At 41.7% G+C, this 22,844-nt stretch overlaps 1 protein-coding gene across 5 annotated transcripts in view; it reads left to right on the top strand.

The window, feature by feature from the left end:
• kalrna (kalirin RhoGEF kinase a) overlaps window positions 1-16,624 on the top strand; it is a 60,040-nt gene extending 43,416 nt beyond the window's left edge. For 2 of the 5 annotated variants that reach the window (XM_037280588.1, XM_037280591.1), the window contains 28 exons: window positions 2,434-2,637; window positions 3,434-3,507; window positions 3,614-3,760; window positions 4,288-4,383; window positions 4,571-4,689; window positions 4,775-4,841; window positions 4,998-5,098; window positions 5,169-5,235; window positions 5,318-5,404; window positions 5,673-5,765; window positions 5,843-5,893; window positions 5,980-6,057; window positions 6,256-6,441; window positions 6,791-6,962; window positions 7,040-7,248; window positions 7,901-8,187; window positions 10,736-10,901; window positions 12,249-12,311; window positions 12,477-12,504; window positions 12,922-13,084; window positions 13,159-13,280; window positions 13,395-13,526; window positions 13,605-13,766; window positions 14,154-14,232; window positions 14,318-14,369; window positions 14,435-14,583; window positions 14,722-14,860; window positions 14,950-16,624. In XM_037280588.1, the coding sequence (XP_037136483.1) occupies window positions 2,434-2,637; window positions 3,434-3,507; window positions 3,614-3,760; window positions 4,288-4,383; window positions 4,571-4,689; window positions 4,775-4,841; window positions 4,998-5,098; window positions 5,169-5,235; window positions 5,318-5,404; window positions 5,673-5,765; window positions 5,843-5,893; window positions 5,980-6,057; window positions 6,256-6,441; window positions 6,791-6,962; window positions 7,040-7,248; window positions 7,901-8,187; window positions 10,736-10,901; window positions 12,249-12,311; window positions 12,477-12,504; window positions 12,922-13,084; window positions 13,159-13,280; window positions 13,395-13,526; window positions 13,605-13,766; window positions 14,154-14,232; window positions 14,318-14,369; window positions 14,435-14,583; window positions 14,722-14,860; window positions 14,950-15,507 (3,851 nt within the window). In that variant the 3' untranslated portion in view covers window positions 15,508-16,624. The other 3 variants (XM_037280589.1, XM_037280590.1, XM_037280593.1) reach the window with 3 other exon arrangements.
• The last annotated feature ends 6,220 nt before the right edge of the window (window positions 16,625-22,844 follow it).

The raw sequence follows: 22,844 nt of genomic DNA, 5'->3' as shown, positions 1-22,844 counted from the left end.
CAAGATGTTCTGGTTGGAATCTTGACTGGCTGACCTAGTTGCGGCTTTTTTAACTAATGACATACGTATTTGTATATATTAAGTCACTGTATATGATAAGTTAGTCATGAACAGATTGATTTTTAGGGCTTTTCTTTGTCACACCCCCTCTTGATCAATTAATCAATAATTGTCAATCAATTTTAAATGGGCTTGCTTTCATTTGGATGACAATTGAGCTGCAGTCATATTCTAACACTCAAGACTTGATCCCATTCCTGTGAAATTATAGAAAATTTGGTTTCAGCAGAAAGAAATCTACATGCCAATGTAAAACTTGAGTTCCATGTTGGATTTAAATAATTTAGTGTTATGCACAGCTTTTAAGTGTTTTGTAAAGAAAAGTGGTCAAAGTGGAGCGACGATCCGTATGTGTTGTCGGTTGAGCTATTCACAGTGTGTGTGTGGTGCATGGGTGTTCTGTCGAGGTGTGTGCGCCATAATTACAGAATGAAACAGACTGTGCTGCGAGGGTGAAAGAAAACGGGCTGGGATGAGACAAGGGGGCTGTTCTGTTCAAAGATTGAGTGACGGCCACGCTCTGTCTTTTGTGTTGGATGGCAACAGTAGCGGCGTTGTTCCAGCTCACCTGACTTTTAGCGGCAGACTTCACTCAACCCTGCCCTTTTATTTTCACATTCATAAAATAACCCATCGTTCACATGTGGACTTTTAAAAGTGAAGTAATACTTGGTAAACAAATCAGCAGCACTTAGAGGCATAAAGTAGTTTCTCAAAGGAGTTAAAATGTGGAGGCTTGCGAGTGTGTGGTTTTTGTTTCCACCCAGTCTGACTCGGTTCTTTACGTTTGGAAGCATTTCCCCATAGACGAGAATATTGTGGTAATATCGTGCCTGTGCAAATAAAGGGTCTAATAGATTTCCCTCTATCTGTAGTGAGGCGGGTAAGTGTGGAAGTATTTGGCATACAATTTGTTTTTGTTTTTTGGAGCCTTCGACGAAGTTTGTGCTTTGAGTGTCATTCTTGGGGAGTGGAATGTTATCGGTCACTTGTAGTATATGGGTGTGTGTGTGTATGCATGTTTTTTTGTGTTGTCAAGCAACTGTCAAGGACATTCAAGAGCTGAATGTCAATTGCTGAATACGCACAAGTCACATGACACTGCATTTGCACAACAGCACTTAAGGGAGTAACTAGTGAAGTGTTGAGCAAATGTGAGGTCAGGCTGGCGTGCGTGTGCGTACCACAAAAATTATCCACAAATCTTGCTCAGTGAGTTCCAGGATGTTCACCCTTTTTTTGGGAGGGGGTTGTGATCCTCCACAGAGCTATCATAGAAGAAATGAAATGTTAATCAATGGAATTGGTTAAAAAAAAAAAAAAACTCCAAACACAGTGGTGAAAAAAGTTCATAGATTTTGATTGCGCATAATTCAAACGTAAATGTAATTTTCTCCTCATTTGGTCAAAGGTCATCAAATGAACTCATTTTGATTCTATGCAAAAAAATGCCAAATGTTTTTTAAAAACAATTTTCAAAACAAAAAAAAATACATTTCCATGCAGGCTAATTGAAATGATCATAACGCCATCAATTTTGCTCAGATATAGTACATGAGACAAGCATCATTGTATTCCTCCACCACTTAAGGCCGATGACATTTGCTTTTAATGTGAGCTGTTACAGCGTGTTTATCAACAAAGATTGCAAGCTGATTAAGGATGAGGACGAACTGTACGTAGCAGCATGCAGCTTTGGGGGTGTAAATAGGAAAATAGTTTATTGTTCCACGAAAAACACCTCGGGAGCTCCTCCTGACCCTTGAACTTTCATATCCCATCTGAGACACATTTGCATGGCCACAGGCCTTGGCTCGCAGCTGCGTGCGTGAACACAGCTGATCCACCGCACTGCTGACACATGACTGCACACACACACAGACACACTCAATGCGGGATTTTTTTTTTTTTTTTCTTACGTTGTTCTTACCAACAATTGGTTCTAAAAATTGAAACTACGCAATTCAGTAGTCATTAAGTGTGGGCATCATCTTGTCATTTGATTTTGAAACATGAATGAATTGTGCAAATCTCGTGATCATCACATTGCGCAAGGCAAAAAAAAACAAAAATTCCGGCAGTTGTACCAAGTTTAGTAAACTATAGGTTTGTGGAAAAGTTTGCTTTTGTGCTTCCTTTGATTACAAATAAACGTACACAATATTACCGACCAATGAAAAGCATGGACCGGTATCTCCAAATTTGAGTAATGGTGAGTTTGGCACATTTGATCGATTTTAAAAACAGAAATCGGAAGTGTTGGAAGACCATTCTGTGTATGGACCACAAGAACTATTATCTAAATTTAGCACTACAAGGACTGTACCTCAGAAATGTGCCTTAAAATAATTTTGGTTTATTTTCCTTCTTCAGAAAACTATCCTGTCGGTGGCTCCGATGGGACAACTGAGTCGGTGGCAAACCTCCAACCGCAGCCATCCCTCAACTCACTGCAGTCCAACTCACCCGGACCCAAACGCTCCGGAAACACCATCCGCAAATGGCTGAATCCCGTTCGGCGCCTCAGTCACGGCAGCTCGGTTAAGAAACTCCCCAGTAACAAACAGAAAAAGACAGGTAAGAATGGCACAGTTCTTTTTTTGTATTCCATCCAGATATGTATTGAACCTCAGAGTAAATTAGAATGCCTTTGCCGAATGATGATTATGTATTGCTGGTATTGAGCGGAATGCATTGCATTGTGAAAAATGTATTGATTGCCAAATTGTGACCGTGTTTGCATTGACATTTCCCCCCCCATTACATATTAGCGCTATTGGTACAAAACAATGACACAAAAAGCCAGAAAAAGAGGACTGCATGGCACATATAGACATTAAAAAAAAAAACATTAACACATGCTATTGTACACATCTAGGAAGTTGGGTCAATTTTAGCCCAACTTTGAGTTGTTTTGCACACACACAAAAAAAAAGAAACAAGTCAATTTGTGTGTTGTTTTGAGCGAAACAATCCAGCAACTTGGGTCATTTGAGCCCTCACCGACGCATCGTGAGAGCTCACACTACTGTACTCGAAAAGCAATTAGGACACCAAACTGTTTTTTTCATGCTTCTGTCACATGTCCAGTCCATGTATGTCAGCTGACTAATACAAAGTGTTGGCCACACTGCATGACAGCATTGCCCCGGCCGGCTCAGATGATGTGACTGATCATTACCTTGTACCCTTTGCTAACAGATTTGACGTACACACACAAAAGCACCATTGTTATCTCCTGAGCGTGTTGCCTTCACACAAATTAGCCATCTTCGTGAATAATAAAATAAATAGATACACAGATAACTAAATACTTGTTCATTTAAATTCAATAAACACTGCGTCATGATGAATTAAACTGGTTGATTGACAGGTCCGGTGGGAGGAAGAGATGAGAGCAGGAAGGGACAGCCTGACCTTAACCCACAGGATGACATCATCGATGAGGTAGCCAATCATGAAGAAAGAACTCTTTTACTATATACTGCCATATTTTTTCGGTTTAATGATTATTTCGTGGAACAATATGATGTTTCCTATTATCCCATCTCAGCACATCCCCAGCAAAGCGGGTAACATCCTCTCCAAGACGCCATCTGGCATGCAGAGCGGCGGCGAGGAGGAGCAGGATGAAGAGGCGCACACCCCGCTACCTCCGCCCATGGAGATCATCAAGGACCCCTCAACGCAAGATAACAAGGTGACTTCATTGTAATACCATTTTGTGCCCAGCAGCACAGAGATCTACTGGCAGCGTAATTAAGAAGCAAGAAAAAGTCCCGTAGTCAGAATATCCCGAATGCGTGTGAAAGTTGCTCTGTTTGTCTGTGTTGCGGTTTGAAAGTTTCGAGCTATCGTAACACTTTTTTTCCGGGATGAACTTTTATGGGTTTGCTGAACATTTTGGTGCTTGATTATCTTTGTGTTTGTGTTTACGGTAAACCTCAACCGGTATTGACAGCTAAAAAGCTCAAAGCAAGCACACTTGACCTCTTATTTGGAGAACTGTGCAAGTAAGGAAGTGAAATTGAGTGTTAATGATTACTTTCAAACACGGTGGCAAGTTTTGTATCGTCCCAACTACGAATCCTTTCCTCTGTCAATTAGATTTCACTTTTCTGTCCATTTTCAGTTTCCAAACTTTTTTCTACCTTGACTATCGCCGTCCTTCCTAACACACTCTTGTTTTGGTTTTTTTGGCCTCCTTTTGTCGTCTTCCTCTCTCAGCCATCATCCTTGTTAACATCTCTACAGTCATCTTCTGAGGTGCCCTGCGCTGCCGAGCTGGTTAGCGCCATAGAAAAACTGGTTAAAACAAAGATGGTGAGTGTGTGACTGCATGTGTGCGTCTGTTTGTCTGGTTACCTATGATGTCAACAATTTTTTGCCTTGTTTTAGTTCAATTGATTCATTTTCCTAAAAATTGAACTGCTGATAATGAGCATCACATGGCTCACCTTTAACTCCACAAAAAAAAAACCTCAATTTCTTTTTTTTTTGTGTGTAACAGAACTTAGAACCAGGAGCACACCCAGCCTTTTCCCCCCTCTCCTCAGGGGAACAAAGCACTTCGGTCCAGGCCCGAAACACTGAGTTGGAAGAAAGAGCCCAAGCCATGAAGAAGCGCATGTGAGTCCACCACCTGGGCTCGCTTTGTCATAAATGCTCTTGATATATTCCCAACAATAATGTGACCTTTTGTTTTTTCATTAAGGTACGTTCTCGAGGAGTTAATAGAGACGGAGAAGATCTATGTCAAAGACTTGGGCGTCTTGGTTGAGGTGAATTAGTCATTTTTAACACACTTGTTCACACACTCAGCTCGCCAGAACCTCCAACAGAATAAGTCGTATTCAATTTGGGTTATGTTGGGCAGATACATCTGTGTGGGCTAAAGATTGTGGAAGGATAATTATTCAATGTCACCGTCCTTGCAGGTTTTCAAGGAGAGAATAGAGCAAAATATTCCCGAAGACATGAAAGGAAAAGACAAAATTGTTTTCGGCAACATCCATCAAATCTACGACTGGCACAGAAAGTAAGTCCGTGAGAATGTTGGAATGAGTGGTTGGTTTTAGCTAGCAGCAAACCCTGCTCTGTCCTGGCAGCTTTGTGGGAGAGCTGGAGAAATGTCTGGACAACCATGAGTACCTCGCCGAGCTCTTCATCAAACATGTAAGTGATGAAGATGAGGAGGGCGTTGTCCTCCGTGAATGTCCGCCAGCTCAACTTTTTCGTTGTTGTTTTTGTCTCCCAGGAGAGAAAACTGCACATGTACGTGGTCTACTGTCAGAACAAACCCAAGTCCGAGTTCATTGTAGCAGAATATGACACTTTTTTTGACGTGAGTTATGTTTTATACTCTTTCTGTTTACATGCATTGTGACACACGTCTGACCTCCAGACCAGAAAAAAACTACCACAAACACCTCACTTCTCACAAGAGTGGAAGCCGTAAAGTTCTTCACTCCTTGCTACAGTTCTGTCTTCATACTCTTTACTTCTATTTATCTAGTTATGCCTATATTTGTTCAAATCTAATAATTTGTGCAGCTCAGTATAACCATAGCTGTGACTTCCCCTTTTAATTCTGAAGTCCTTTTTGCTTGCAGGGTATCCAGCAGGACATTGAGTCCCGGTTGACCATTAGCGATTACCTTATCAAACCCATCCAAAGAATCACCAAATATCAGCTACTACTGAAGGTATGTCATCAGATCCATATTTATGACCGGTGGAGACTTTGTATTTTATTTTCATGTCATGCCATAATTTATCGTAGGATTTCCTGAAGTACAGCAACAAGGCGGGAATGGACTGTAAACAAATAAGGGTAAACCTAGCTACTTGTACTGGAACAGAAATGTCCTTATTGGTGCTGTCACACTTTTTAATGTTAAATTTGTCTTTCTTTCACAGCAAGCATTGGATTTGATGTCTCAGGTTCCCAAGCGGTGTAACGACATGATGAACTTAGGTCGGCTACAAGGATACGAGGTATGTTAGTTTTATGTGAAATTGAATATACGGTGAGCCCCAGGGATGGGTTCGAGGCCCACTCGCAATTGTTGAAAATCCGCAATTTAGAGTGAAACGTACACTTGAAACCGTGTGTGCCATTTTGAGGATAAGAAATTTAAGAGTGGTCATCAGGACATAATGATTGTTGTGTTGACCGATGATTTTCCTGCGTAGGGCAAACTAACCAATCAGGGCAAAATACTGGAGCAGGAGACTTTCTACGTGACCGAGCAAGTCGGCAGCGTCTTGTCGCGCGCCAAAGAACGGCGGGTGTTCCTCTTCGAGCAAATCGTCATTTTCAGTGAGCTGCTCAATAAAGGCTCGTCCACGCCCGGATATCTGTTCAAAAACTCTATCAAGGTACTCAACGCAGTGTTTACACCACAACTAAGACATCTGTGGGTAAAAAGATTTTTTAAGAGGGCATGATGAGAGACAAACATTAACATAATTATGTGCTTTTGCATGTCATGTTTAGCATGAACGCTAACAGACAAGAATTCATGTCAAATGCTATTATACTTAAAAATACACTTACAATCCCCTCCAAAAATATCGGAACTGCAAGGTCAATTCATTTGGTTTTTGTTGTATGCTGAAGACATTTGGGTTTCATATCAACAGATGACTATCAGACAGAAGTTCAGAGTCAACAATATTATGACAGAGAACTTTTTATTTCTAGTAGTGATAACGGTCTTCACTTCAGGTGTCCTACTTGGGTCTGGAGGAGACGGTGGACAACGATCAGACCAAGTTTGTCTTGTCATGTCGCGGCTCGGCGGAGCATTTCACCCTCCAGGCGCCCAATGTTGAAATCAAGCAGGTCTGGGTCAGACAAATCCAGAAACTACTGGACGATCAAAGCTGCTTCCTGTCCGGTAAGACGACAACGCTTATATGATACCTGAAAGTTTGAACCTCGTGGTGATGATTCCTTTTGCGTTCTCCAACACAGCACTTGTGTCTCCCATCGAGTACCAGCAGAAGCGCGGCGGCAGCTCGTCACTGACCAGAAACCGCTCAGCTGCCAGCAATCGCTCATCCACGCCCTCTCACAGCCGCCCCTCATCGGTGGTTGGCCTCGGCGAAAAGGAGAGCGAGAAAGGGCGGAGCCAGTTGACCACGTCGACTTCCAATGGAGGAACATCGTGCTTCGACTCCAGGGTGAGTCCAGTTGAGGCTCTCAGCAATAGAAACAATAGTTTTACCTCTTTCGTTGTAAGTTGATTGGCACAATTACCTTTTCTACTGTCATGTATCTTGACATTCATCGTTTGTTTTCCATTGGCAAAACCAGATACCGTTTTTAGTCCAGCAAGCCCATGCATAATCAAGATAAAATCCATATTGGGAAAACTTTTATGCAGGTAAAATATAAATTCAAAATATCTCAAAACCTGATGTGTGAGAAAAAAGAAAATACTTTTTTAAAAATCGTAATCAAAAATACATTTAGGGACACCAAAAGCTAATATATATATATTTTTTATTAAGCAGTGTTTTTTTTTCAGGTGTTCAGCAAATGTAAACACGATGATATCGGATATGGATTACTTAAAAATATAATCGGGATCGGGTGCTTAGACCTGCAATGTAAATGATGGCAATGATGACATTTTTTGCTGTTCTTCCTCCTCCCCCTCCTCGATCCCGACCTCCACCCTAACCCCCAATCAGGGCGACATCCGTAACGGCATCCCAGCCGTCCGCACCATCGTCCAGCCCTCGTAGCCGCACCCTATAACCTTGTCCCCACTCTTCCTCCTCTGTTTCTCCATGCGCTCCCCATCCTTATCGCCATCCTCATCTTCCTCAGGAGAGCGACGGCGGCTGCTGCAACGGCGCCTCGTCAACCATGCGTGTCGCCCAGGACTACTCGGCGCTCAAGGAGAATGAGATATGTGTGAGTCAGGGCGAGACGGTGCAGGTCCTGGCGACCAATCAGCAGAACATGTACCTCGTTTACCGGCCCGCCGACAGCCAGTCGCCCGCTGCCGAGGGCTGGGTGCCGGGGCACGTCCTGGGCCCCGCCCACAAGCCCTTAAAAGACTCCTCCTCCGCCACGTCCTTCTCTGCGGCGGTGGCCGACGCCAACAATATCAAGTAAGTCCCGACCCCCACCACTCTACTCCGTCCCCACCACAGCACTTGTTTACCCGCAGCACTTGGATGGGATCGGATGGATTTACAAATCTCCACACTGGCGTCAGTTGTCCACTTTTTGAGTCAGTGGCTGACAACAAACTCTAGAGCTAGACTGGATAGAATCTGGTATCTGATCTGGAATGTGGAGCTTAAAAACCGGACTTATTTCAGTTCCTAACACCCTGCTTTTTTTTTTGCTTTTTTTCTTATTGTTGTTTTATCCTGTTTGTTAATTTTGATTTTTTTTTTTTTTTAAAGGACTGGGTTCTCCGCAGTGGAGATTTTTGTTGTTGTCTGTGGCAATCTTTAAACGTTTTTGTGTTAATCCCCTCTTGTTGCCTTGTTATGATGATTAATTATTTTTATTTGATGGACAAAGTTGGATCCTTTTCCTCCATGTTGATTTTTGTTGTTTATTATGTTAGTAGTTCACTGTACAAATATGTCTCAACTGAGGCTCTAGAGCATTCCTGTTTATAAGAAGAAAAAAAAAACAAAGACGGAAAATCCTTTTTGCACTATTTAAGAAAAATATGAAGTCAAGCTGTGCAATATGTTTTTCGTCAAAATGGCCACGGGCAGTAGTGGACTGTTGCTACTCTCTGAGAAGAAGAATTTTAAATGTATTTTACATATGTAAACTAGAACCTTTGGGTTGAATGTGAGCATGTGGTAGCGAAATAAGCAAATGTGACAAGAGAAGTTTGTTTTCTTCTGCGTCACGAAGATGGAGATGATGGACAGTTTGTAGTTTTTAACAATTTGTAAATAAACTACAAGAGCTAACATGCAGCAAACATGACAAGTCTGCTACTTTTATTTTAATACACGTCATGTACTCTAAGTGTTGACTACAGAAAATGTTATCTTTACAAATCTACAAAATACATTCTATTATGTTGTTGTCAGATTACCCTTATTTATTTTCAAGTATTTTAAGTTTTTACTAACATCGACGGTTTGCAACTCCACAAATGGCTTTAAAAAATACACGTTTATTGTGTTTGTATATATACTATATATAGACTCGTATAGAAATAAAATAGGTGCTATGTCCCATTAACTAATTTTGATTTGCGAAAATGTTGTATATTATATGTACAATTAAATTTAGAAAATACCTTTTTAAATAGCTCAAGTTATGTATCTTTAAAAGTTGTTCGTTATAAAACAACAAAATGTGGAATTGCATTTCATTGTTGTCCAAAGAATGTATCTCCAAATTTTATGGAGCGCACAATTTTATTGCCAGATAAAAATTAAAACTTGGATAGAAATTTTGAACAAAGCAAGGGTCGTCGTAGCAAAAGTGATTATTGGTGACTCTTTGGTGCCATCTGTGGCAGTTTGAGTGAAAAGGTAAATTTTTAATGGGTTCTTGCCTCTCTCCCGCCCCAAATTATATTATATCACTGTCATACAATAACAAAGAGCGACCAGCGAAGGTCCCTCCCCCTTTTCTCATGCACAAGTGCAGTCTGGCTGAAGTGTCATGCATCAGTCACACACCTTTTAGTACGATCTTGCTTCACATAAAGGTTAGAACTACTGCTGGAAAAAAAAAGCTGCATAATTAATAACAGTGTCATCAAATAATTTCATTCCCAGACGTAGAAGCGTATTTGCACCACATTTATCTATGTACATTTTCAATCAATGTCAATTATTCAATTGTGTTTTATTTTTCTACATTTATTCATGTTATATTTAATCGCATTATTTATGTATACTTTTGTTGTGTATTGTATTTTAGTTTAATATATTAATAATAATAAATTACAATACACGTATTTTATTTTACCAAATGTATTCATTGATAGGTGTATCATTTTATTATTTAAGCAAACTGGTCTACCAGTAGGACACAAGAAGAGAAAATATTTTTTCTTTAAGTGTTCCAAGTAAAAACATGCGAAGAAACATGCTTTTTGTTGGACGTTGGGGTTTCTTGAGGGAAAAACAATACAGTATATTTCATTTTTTTGTTATTTCCTGTCTTCTTGGAGATAAATAACACAAAATTCTAAATTTTATTAAAAATATATAACTTTCCGGATTTACAGTATGTCTACTGTCGTGAATAGCATGGCTAGAACAGCATTATCTTTTCCTGACAATTGTGTTATGCTGCAGTCTTCATCTTGTCTCAGCAAGCTAACAAGGTTCCTTTGATTCCACCCACATGAGATATCACTGGAAAGTCCTAGATGTCCTCTACTGAGCACACCAGGATGTTTTTTAGGGTCGCTCAAATGAGTCAAAAGAAAAATCAAATGTGCACTACAGTGGACACAAATAGGCTGAGACTCAGGAGGATATCATATTTACTAAACTTCATCTCCAACATATAATAATGCACACAGAATAATTTATGCATAAGTTTGCAAGCTGTTTTTGTATTTAAAAAAAACAAGTGATGTCGCCCACGCATTCACAAAAACCAGTTGGTCACGTCCGGGATTTTTTGCAACCTTCCATTGACATGTCTTGTTCCTGTACCGTACAGGAAGTCTCTGTCATGGAACACGCTCCGTGCTCGGAAGCGTGCCGAGGCCAAGGAGATCTCGGCGTTGGTGGTCAGAGGTCAAGAGAATGGCCTCCTGCGTAAGACAAAAGAAACCACACCCCCTCCCCCTCTGCTCGCCTCCCCTGTTGCCAGGGCGAAGGGCAAAGTGAGTAACGGCGACGTGTGCCTGTCGCCTGCCTGCCCCTCGCCAGACTATTCACAAAAAGTTAGGGATAGTTGGCTTTCGAGTGAAATTTCAACATTAAATTGTTGGTGGATTTTGGGGTAATGATGAATTTTCTACCGAAAGCAGAGTAACTTTTTGTGAGTAATTTAGTTTTATGCTAACACGTGTGTGCGTGTTTGTGTGCACATGTTTGTGGTGTGACGTGACCCCGACAATGACACAGCAAAGCTTTTCTCCCCAACCAACCCCAATTACAATGGTTCTCAACTTGTTCCCAGCATTAACTTACTAGCATGACAATTTTTTACCGAATAAAATGTACCAAGTGAGATAATCAAATAGAAACAGAGCTAGCTGACTTATTTAAGGGTGCGTTTGGAAATTCTCTCTGAGAAGTAAGAGATTGCTAGCAGTTGAGAACCACTCCCAATTATTTCCCAATTATTTTTCATTTATATATTTTTATTTTCATTTTCCAATTTATTTCTATTTTTCAAACAGATTTGACGCATGTTAAATGTAGTCAGAGTGCACCAAGAAGACAGATCCCGTGCACGGGCAATAAACTCCGACTGAGGATGTGGTGCAGTCTGTTTGTAATTAATTGTTCTTTAAAGGTTAGCGAAATTTTGTTGAGTGAATATGAGAGTAAAACAAGCATCAGTTTATTGTGTTGTTTCGCAAAGTTGATCACAAGTCCCGACGGCTAAGAAACGTGACTTTTTTGGGGGGGGGTTTAACAATTAAATATCTAGGGGAATATACTCAACTGGATTTTACTTTATATTATTTTTTTCACATTGGGGTTTAGCTTTCCTTTGCTCTCGTCTCATTTTATATTTCTATCATTGCGCGTGGCTACTAGTCGTAACATTTTGTGATGATGATTTATTTGGGTTTGGTTTGGGTACATTTATTTTTGGACTAACACAAGAGTGAGTACAATAATGTGTGTTTGTTTTCAATGTAAAACATTGTCCAGTTGATTAACATCAAGTATTCATTTAAAGTGTTTAAACATGACACATGAAAACAATGATCCTTGTTGTAACGCAAACTTTAAAAAGGGAAGTATCAACAAAACGATTCTCCTCCGCTGATGGACACAAAAACCAAAAGACTCAAACAAAGTCCTCTCAATCTTCCTCCTGTAATATTTTTCTATGTGGCACTGCTACTTGTTCTTTTCCACACTTTCTCGTGAGCACCTGTGATATACCTTTTAAAAAAAAACACTACCCCCTTTGTCCCTTTCCTTTGCTCTCCCACTGATTTCCATTATTGCATAATTCTCTTTTCCACCCCTTCGCCTGCTTCCTCTACCAGGAGGTTCACACGTCAGATGAATCAGACTGTGACGACGACCTTGACCCAAAAAGTGGCATGGAGGTATTTTAAATCAAACCATCGCTATTCACAGCAAATATCTCCCAATGTTTTCTCATCAGAAAAATAATATTTTCTTTGTGTTTTGGCTAAAAGCTAAAAGATGTATATGATTTAATACAATTAGGTTGGGAAATTTCTCAAATTATATAAATGTCTGTTTTCCAGCTTCTCAACCCAAACTTCATCCAGGAAGGTAAGTAAACTAAGAAAAGAAAATATGACGAAAAATACTTGGTTCGTAAATAATGTGAAAATTAGATTTATGATTATTAATTTGTCCCATTACATATCATCCCTTTAAAGTAGCAGCCATCCATACCAACTTTTTAATTTTTGTAATTCCTACATCTCAAATTAAACGTGAAAGTCTGCAGTTAAAAGCACCCGTTCATTACTTTTTGAATCCATTGGGGTGGTGTGTCCCAATATTTATTAAACTGACTGTGGATCTCCCTCTGCACTGAGCAGATCTCCACATTCCAAAAACAAAATCAGCTAAAAATGAACAGTGGGCCGCAAATGGCCCGGGGGCCATAGTTTGGACACTGTAGCCTTGTTATCTGACACATTCTATGTTCTCTCTTTGACGTCATATGGTTGGTGTCCCTAGTGGCTCCAGAGTTCCTTGTGCCGCTCTCTGACGTGGTGTGTGCCTTCGGGGAGACGGTGGTTCTCTGCTGCAAAGTTTGTGGACGACCCAAACCTTCCATTACCTTGAAGGGCCCCGACCAGAACCCAGTGACCAGTAACAGTCGTTTCACCATCGACATCAGGTGCCGCCGACATTCTGGTCTCTGTAGCTTCTCCTGTCACATGTGCTCTTTTCTAATCCGTTTTTCATCCGCAGGGACACGGGTGACATCTTGTTAAAGATTTGTAACCTGATGCCACAGGACACCGGCATCTACACTTGTGTGGCTGTTAATGATCATGGGTCAGCCTCCTCATCCGCCTCCATCAAAGTTCAAGGTAAATGCACCTTGTGTGGATACTCATGATCAAGACCAGCAAGGCCTTCAGTACTGGCTTAAATAATTTCAGAAGCGGACACACACCCAACCCAATTTTTGTATCGCCGTGTAGGTATTCCAGCAGCTCCTGGCAGACCAGTGGCTCAAGAAGCCAGCAGTACAACCGTGATGCTCCACTGGCCGCCTCCGGCCTCCTCTTCTCACTGTGCAGTCAGCAGCTACACAGTGGAGTACCGTCAGGAAGGTACGGCGGCATTTTTTGGGGGCTTGTGACGTCAAATGATTTCGAGATGTCCAGGTTGACGCCTCCTCCTCCGTCCAGACTCACTGGTGTGGCAGCAGGTGTCCAGCAGCACGGAGGAGTGTCTTCAAATCGACACCCTCATCCCCGGTGGTCACTACCAGTTCAGAGTGCGAGCGTCCAACCGCTGGGGGCTTGGTCCGCCGTCAGAGCCCTCCAATATGGTTTCACTGTGCAGCAGTAGTAAGAACACAATACACACGCATACAAAAGAACAGAGCAAAAAAAGGAATGTCTGTCATGTAATGAATCTTCATCTAAATTATTGCTGTTTATTTATTTTAAAAAAATAAGCAGGGGTCTTTCTGCTTTAGTTCTTAATTCCAATTTCTCTTACAATTGAAATAAATAAGATTACACTAAGAGCAACAAAAAAAATATTGATGACATCTGTTATTATAAATTCTCTTGAGATTGGATGAATTTTGCAAAACCCCGCGCAGTTCGAAATGTAAAATACATATTAAGGTAAAATAACAGCATGGGGTGGGGCACAGTTAAATTTGAATACTGTTCCCCGGAGCTTGGACTGTTCACTGAATAAAAAATTATTATTCTTTTATTTTTTAGACTCTGGGTATGAAGGAACAGGAATCCAGTGGAAAGAAAACTTTGAATCGACATTCTCTGAGATTTGTGAGATTGGAAGGTAAAATATGCACAGAATTTAAATATTATTAACATTTCAACTTAAACATGTGAACCATTTATTTTCCTTTGGCTGTTTTTACCAGGGGACGTTTCTCTGTAGTGCGGAAATGTCTCAACAAGTCCACAAAGAAAGAGGTAAGATGATTTAACAATAAAGGAAAGCAACAATGTCGATTAATTATACACCATGTCACCTGCAGGTGGCGGTGAAGTTTGTGAGCAAGAAAATGCAGAAGAAGGAGCAGGCGGCTCATGAGGCCGACATTCTCCGACATGTGCAGAACCACCAGCTGGTGGCGCTGTTGGACACCTACGAGTCCCCCACGTCAGTGATGCTGATCCTGGAGCTGTAAGTGATCAAACATCTCGCTGACAAAGGATTGTTGCACAAATTGTGGGAGAATACAAAGATGTAGAAAATTGCATGTGGAAAAAGAACAAAAGTGCCAAATGATGTTTCGTACCAATATTTGTATGTGGTTGTCAGGCTGGAAGATGGCCGTCTCCTTGACTACCTGGTGGCTCATGATGAGTTGATGGAGGAAAAAGTGGCCTTCTTCATCCGAGAAATCCTGGAAGCCCTGCAGCATCTTCACATGTGCCGAGTTGCACACCTGGACCTGAAGGTGAGATTTGACGAAGGAAAGCTAATTTCAGATCGCTCGTGCTCGAAAACGATCCTGAGCTTTGGGATTTTGTTCCTTTTCTCTCCAAGCCTGAGAACATCATGGTGGAGCTTCACTCTCCCACCCCACGCATCAAAATTATTGACCTCGGGGATGCCGTGCAGCTGTCGGCACATCGCCGCTACGTCCACCTGTTGCTAGGAAACCCGGAATTCGCTGCACCTGAGCTCATCTGTGGCACTCCGGTCTCCGTGGCCACCGATGTGTGGAGCGTTGGCGTCCTGGCTTACGTTATACTCAGCGGCGTGTCGCCCTTTCTGGACGAATCTCCCGAGGAAACCTGCGTCAACATTTGCCGCCTTGACTTCTGCTTCCCCGATGATTACTTCAAGGACGTGAGCCAGGCAGCGAGGGATTTCATATCGTCTGTGCTCCTGCAGGATCCTAGGAAGAGGCCAACCGTTACTTCCTGTTTGCAGCACCCTTGGGTTGGGCGCGGAGGCGCTCACGGCGGGGAGTACTCCAAAACGCCTCTGGACACGACACGATTGGCCACGTTCATTGATCGGAGAAGACAACTTCATGATGTTCGTCCAATCACCAACATCAAGGGACTGGTCAGTAACAGTATGGGGAACTCACTGTGACAAAGATGGGACACTTGGTAGCAAGACCTGCCACAAGATCGGAAATATATTTTCTGGATTTAACTATCAGATGTATTTATTCACACATGGGAGCCGAAATCATCAATGTGTCCGCTATTATCGGTCTTTCTGACACCTTAGAAGCAGATCAAATTTTGTCATCTAAGCTTTTTTCTGTTGTGTTGTTACTTTGAATCAATCTTGACTCTGGTACTCAAGCTGCCTGGAACCCAAAGATACTTATTTTGTTTTAGACACACTGTGAATGCTCTTGTTCCCCTATGGACCTGCTAAATGACTTCAGCTAGAGACAAATTTTGTAGTCTTGTGAAAGTTGTGACCAGAGAAATTGTCTTTACTCAAGGACCACGGGGAACTGGAAATCATTGTGTCCTTTAAGTTACCTTGAGACAACCTGTGATGCTTAAGTACACCTGGCTGAAAGCACTGAGATGACTACGGTAGTCTTCTGACCAGTTGGATTTTCCCAATATGAGGTGAATGGACGTTAATGAGGAGGTAATCTTCCTTTTAGGTTGTTAAACTCGACGGGAGTTATTTCATCAGAAGACAACTTGCGGTTGCTCAGGAACACTCGGTAAGATATTTGAATCAGGAAATTATTTTTGTGTTTAAGCCCGACCAGTTATTTCATGTTATAATAACGTGCTTTTGCTCAGTCAAGAACATTCAGACAAAACTTGGATTGATGTCCTTCCTGGGTCTTCAAACCAGAGGAAGAATCTCTTAAGGTAAATGTTGTCACTCAAGGACAAAATGGAGACGGATGACCCGAGGCATCCTCACATATATTTTACCTAAGGACAACTTAATGTTGCTCAGGGTCACTCCAACAGTGTTTGGATCACAACCCTTGATAGTCTGCTGGCTGGTACGGTCAACCTAACCCAAGGACAGCATTGTAACCCAGTCATGCCAAATTCGGATTATTTAACAAAATAATGTCAAAACCATCAATAGTAGATTAGTGTGGCCTGTTGATATTTTTTTATTATTGATAATTTTCAGGTGAGAACCACTGAAGAAACATTGCGATCTCTTTGTGGAATCCGATCTGACAATGAAGGCCAAGGCTTCATCGTGAATTATAGTGCTAGCCGCTAGCTGTTGTTTTTGAAGTTTGGTGTTGAATCCGTTTACAATGCTCAGAGAATCATTGTGTTGTTGTTGGTATGTGCAGAGTGCTATCAACCTTTTGAATTGTTTTTCCAATGTTGGATGACCTTATATAATTTAGCTGCTCTCAGCTAATCATGATTCCCATTTCGTTAGCTTTAGTGACACAAACATTAGCTTTTGCGTCTAAGCAGGGACTTAAGCTTCACTTAAGAAATATGGTGCAACCCACAGAAATTCACTATCGATTTCTATAATTGTGAAAAATTCGACTTTTTTTTGTCAAAGCTTGACCGAGACGGTCAGTGACCAACTTTCCCACAGCAACATAAAGAATGTAGTATTAAGCCTTATCCATTCATGAACTCAAATCTGAACAACAAAATTTTTTTGCTTGTCATGTTCTGATCCTGATAGAATTTGAAATGCTTCCAACTTTGTGCTCGATTAACAATTCCGCCATTTTTTTTTCCCCAACTCATCTATTATTGACTTAGTTTAGCTGTCGGTTTATGATGGACTGAATACACTCACTCAACACTGAATGTTGTTTTCTATGGTACAATGTATGTAAACTCATATTGATATCGTGGTTAGAGTCAGATTTTTCATCATGATGTTGACGCATCCGGAATCATATAACATGACTGGTTCAAAAAACTGGTTCACAACAACAGACTGAATTAAGCTTCACACATGTCCATCACGGGATAAACTGGACCTGTCACCACATGCAGGTTGAGGGATTCCTTGTTTGTCCTGGACCACATGTGAACACTGGAACACAACCATGGAGACTTACTTTAGCTTTCATGCTCAATGTTTACAACATAATGTGTGGTGTCGTATGTAGAATGTAGAATCCGGGGCACCGTGCATGTCAAATCACAGACTCTGTTTAAAAAATCGGAATCTAGCACATGTGGAAAATGACTTTCCGCAATGTAACTTTGTGCTTTTTTTATTTACCAGCATCCATAAAGCTTGTATTTAACATCTGAATGTAATTCCATTGGTAATTTAGTCCGAGCTGGCCACCCTTGCAATGCCCAATTCAGAATGATCCCGGGATTGACTAGTGATCCTTCCGAGGTGTACGTAGTCCGCCTTTATCCCCATGTCAACAACCTAGAACAGGCTATACGAGTATATGGAAGCATTTTATACACAATTGTAAGCATTTACTTTGAAGCAGAGGGTGCCTTTGACGGCTTTAAACAATTATTTGCATTTTTTAGTATCAAAGTTCTAAAGAGTTATTAAACTACCACATGGTCGCGGCAGTAAAACTCCGCATCCCTTCTCATCAAAAAAAACTGCTGATCTGAGCTGTATATTCTGATGTTCATGCAAAATGCTGTTCATCACATTGCTGAATAAAGCGACCCACGCCTGTGCATCTTTAACCAACCATCAACCTGCTGGTTTGTTACTCTTTACTAATAAAAGCCTTTTTATTTATATTTAATTCTGTGCCTGAGGTGATTTTTAAATGCGGCTTGACAGCAGGTCACTTGGCTTTTACTGTTCGATCTACAGATGGCAGCACATACTTACAGTCCAGAATCGCAACCTGTTTTCATCCCTGTTGTATATGTAAGTATGTGCTACACGCTTCTGATGTATTGTGTCAGTCTAGTTTTTTATTGACAACTTTACAACACCTACAGTTAAACAAATTTCATACTAATCGTTTTTATAATTCTCTTACAGCCTACCAATCCAACATGTTCATCACACTTGAATTGTAGGATGAAGCTCATCTAAAATATTTTCATATTACTAATAATTATAAAATGTCATTTCAAGGTCTTACGTAGGTGGCATGCCTCAATGAAGATTTACAGCTGCTGGACTCAGACTTGTATTAGGGTTTGTATGGGACTCTTGACCCCTTGGTGAGCTGTCACCTTATCGTGGTGGAGGGCTTTTTGTGAAGAAGCAAAGCCTAGGGACTCTGAGGTGGGCTCTACTATGTCTGAGGTTGAAGTCACCAAGGTAGTCCTGGGTGGCAAGGCCTCAGGGGTTGATGAGATCCGCCTGTAGTTCCTCAAGGCTCCAGACGTGTGGGGCAGTCGGGGACATTGTCCCTGGATTGGCAGACCGGGGTGGTGGTCCCCCTTTTCAAGACGGGGAACTGGAAGGCTTGTCCTTACTCCAGAGGAATCACACTCCTCAGCCTCCCTGGTAAGGTCCCTTCAAGGGTGCTGGAGAGGAGGGTCCGTCGGGAGATCGCATAGTGGTTTTCGTCCCGGCTTTGCAACAGTGGACCAGCGCTAGACCCTCAGCAGGGTCCTTGAGGGTGCATGGGAGTTTGCCCAACCAGTCTACATGTGTTTTGTGGACTTGGGGAAGGTGTTCAACCGGGTCCCTTAGGGAGTTCTGCTAGGGGTTCTTCGGGAGTATGGGGTACCGAAACCCTTCATAAGGGCGGTTCGGTCCCTATATAACCGATGTCAGAGTTTGGTCCGCGTTTCCGGCAGTAAGTCGTATTTGTTTCCGGTGTGGGCTGGATTCCGCCAAGACTGCCCTTTGTCACCGTGCGTTTGCCTTTTGGAGACACATGAAAGCGTAAGCCAGTGTGACGAGGAGGAGGAGGCGGCGGTCCGCTTTGTTTCGCAAGGACTGGAAGTCGGAGCGTTTTTTGGAAGGTCGCCGCTCCTGCCACTCATGCTTAGATGCCTTTTGCTGGCATGCACACACCGCTACAACGGCCGTTTTGTCCGTCAGGCCCTGACCCCCTCCTTCGTAGCCCAAAACGCCAATGAGTCGAAAATACCCCCTGCAGAAGAACGTTAAAGAAGCACGCAAATGCAAGTCTTTCGTCAACACCCCCCACACACACACACTATTTTGCTGTTCTCTTTCCTCCTCCACCTCCCCTTCCTCTCGTCATCTGTTTATTTATTCCTTTTATTCATTTCATTCCAGTTGCGCCTCTATTACGGTAGTGAATGAGAATATGTGTGTGCGTCACTGCCGTCTGATGCCATAATCTTTCGTAGGTTTCATTTTCAAGAATACTTTAAATAATCTAGCAGGATGTATTTTTTTTTGCCTTTTTTTTTTATTATTTCCAGCAGAGTTACCTAAATTACTACCTCAATCAGCTAACACCAGCTGCAATCTTTTCTTTTTATTAAGACCTTAATTTTCAAAGACATGCAGACACACACACACACATCTGGCGTCTGGACGCAATGCATTATTGAGGAACCTTTTACTATGACTTATTCACAGTACAACCGAAGCTGCGTGCGGAAAGAGCAGACGGCTATAAAGGCAAGTAGAGATGACACTGACTCATGAATCCGAGAAGTGGAAGGTCACAGGGAAGTGATGAAGACATAATAACTCGTCATTTCTCTCTGATGTGATCGTGACAAGATCAGGTATTGCTGCAACGACATGCAAGATCAAGATATAATAAATGATTAGAAGCACAGTCCGAATAACTCGTTTAATAACGTTCCCTGAAGTTTGTCTGTTATGTGGTCCCAAACATAGACACGACGACAAGCAAGGGGGTGATGACGCGGATGAAACCACTGCCTGTCCGTCAGCTGGGAGGATCTCTTGTTAGCTCTTGAGCTAGTTGGTGGCTAGCACTGCATAACTATGGCATGGAAAGCTACTCATCAACCAGATGAGATGCAGGGATGTGAAGATTTAAGACACGCCCACAGAATTTGAGAGCAGAGACAGTGACTTGATTTTTCACGGTTTTGAAGCCTCATGACAATTTTGTTCATTGAAATTGTCAGGGTTGTTTACAACACGCTTGTGATGTGTCAAATTTACAAGACAAAACATACAATTGCGTTAAAGATTTGATGCATTTTTTTCTTGAAAATGTTTCTTGAACTTTTGGGTCTTTTGACTTGTCACTGTATTGCATTGAATCGCACTCACACACTGACCTGACATGCTGCCACTTCCCAAGCCTGCTGCGTCTTTAAGGTGCTTTTGGTGCTTTTGTCGACATTCATCTGGCTGTTTACCATATCAAGGGCCAGTGAATGTGTCAGCCTTTGGGGAGGCTTTTTCCCATCGATGCATGCAAGCACGCGCAAAAACACACGCACAAACCTTACCAACAGTGCACCATCATTCTTCACTGGCTAAAAATCAATTCCTTTTCTCGTTATTTTTAAAATAAAAAGATCACAACAGAGAACTTCCTTTTAAGATTTTAAACATAATATTTCTTCAAATACTAATTTTAATTTGGAGTTTTCAAAGAGTGCACATCAAGGCTTTTTGTGACCCCCGATACCTTTTGGGGTGATTATTGGTTTAGCAAGGCGTGTCGAGTATAAAGCCAGACTTTTCAGTGTTACGAAGAAGGATCGTGAGAGGAGGGAGAGTCTTCCGCGGTTCGTACGTCTTGCCACATTGTAATCACACCGTTGAAGCAACAAGTACTGTACATAAAACTTCCAGAAAGCTTAAGACTTATGTGTTTTAAAAATTAAAAGTGCAACGATGCACACGTGTCAAAACTATGTGACGGACGGAAAAATCAGGACATGTGACCCGGCCAACATGCATTATGTAGTGCACTAGGATGGACTGAGCCATGCAACATTCATGTATGTCTATACAGTATATACTGTGTGTAAGTGTGTTTTGCCAGCACAACAACTGTCAAAATTGACAAAAACACACAGGCCTCGGTAGAAAGTTAAATTCACGGTTATAGTGATAAACATGGATGATGATATCCCAAGGACAATATGATGAGAAGATAATGGCCTTTAATTGATAGTAAAACCTTGATAATAGCCAAAGAAGTGAGAATTCAACTTAACATGACCACGGGGACCTTCTGCAGTTCAATAAGAGCAAATTTGTCGGTGTATTTAATGCGGTACAAAGCCGATGGGATGAAAGCAAGACAATGTTTTTGTTGGACAGGAAGATGGATTAATACTTAGAGCCAACAAAAGAGACGATAGATGAAAAGATGAGGATATATTCCATAGAGCTACCATGTACCAATGTTGACACTTAATCCAAGTTAGCTCAAGCATAACCACTATATAAAATGAGTATGGTTCTTCTTCTGACCGAAAAATAACCCCTGAACGTTTAAGAAAGTCTTTACCTGCATGTCAAAGACAAAGAGCTTTATTTTTATACCCAGCCCAAGTCTAGCACAATGCACGCTCTAACTGCTTTCCAGCCAAAGGAGGCCGTTCCTCTCATTCTCTTTCAATTCAAAGAAGGAGAGGTGCACGGTCAACATAGCAGAAGCAGAAAGTGACTTGCTGGAGTAGTCTTGCTGAAACCGTCACTCACAACCAAACAAAAACAATTCTAATTTCCAGACAGATTCAACAACTGGTGCAGGTAATATTCCACATTGATGGTTAATTCTATCAAATCTTATTAGTGGACTTTGGAGAAAGGGCTGTCATCATAACATCTAATCATTCACGAGGCCAATTTGCTAGCTAATCCTTCAATGGCAGCAACAGATGGACTCTTGTCTTTGGATCAAGGCTCGATCCATTTCTGGTATTGGATGGAGGGAGCGCTTTGTGTGTTCCTGCCATCTGTTTGTTGATCAAATCCAGCCTTGTACTGTACACAGTCCTACACCTAATAAGAATATCTAAAAATGTGTTATTATTTTGACACACCTTTGAGAGCCTGCGAATAGGTTTTTATATACATTCGATGTGCACATGGTGTGCATAGTATACATTTTTGTGTAGTTTAGTATAGTACAAAAAAAATACACATCAGCATAGCATGAATGGAGGAAAGACAGAGCCGCAGAGGTCTGCAGTCTCGGTGGGGGAGACATATTTCTACCTGTGACCTAGGTTTTCTATAAAATATTGAGTTTGGACATCCAAAGATAGCCTTGCCATCATGCAAGCAGAGCGGCATCTTAAAGTGACATTCGGCCTTTTAGAAAATGCAAAAACGCCCTCTGCGTGTGCGTGCGTGCATGTTTGCGTGCATGAGTGACATCTTTGACTGAGTGTGCTTGCCGATTAGTCTACAGATCAAAACGTATCTTTTGTGTGTTTGTTTTTGCATGTGTACCCTAAAATCCGCTGGTGTCTTTTTCAGGCCCAGAGGCGCACACGCGCACACACACACTCGCACACACACACAGATGAAGAGCCACTTTAACTGCTGAGGCGTACGGTGTCCTTTGATATAAGAGATGAGTAGGAAGTCTTCCC

Source organism: Syngnathus acus, chromosome 21 (assembly GCF_901709675.1).
Source record: "Syngnathus acus chromosome 21, fSynAcu1.2, whole genome shotgun sequence".
In the NCBI taxonomy this organism is placed as follows: domain Eukaryota; kingdom Metazoa; phylum Chordata; class Actinopteri; order Syngnathiformes; family Syngnathidae; genus Syngnathus; species Syngnathus acus.
The sequence above is the reverse complement of the archived record's forward strand: the minus strand, read 5'-3'. Positions and strand labels throughout refer to the sequence as shown.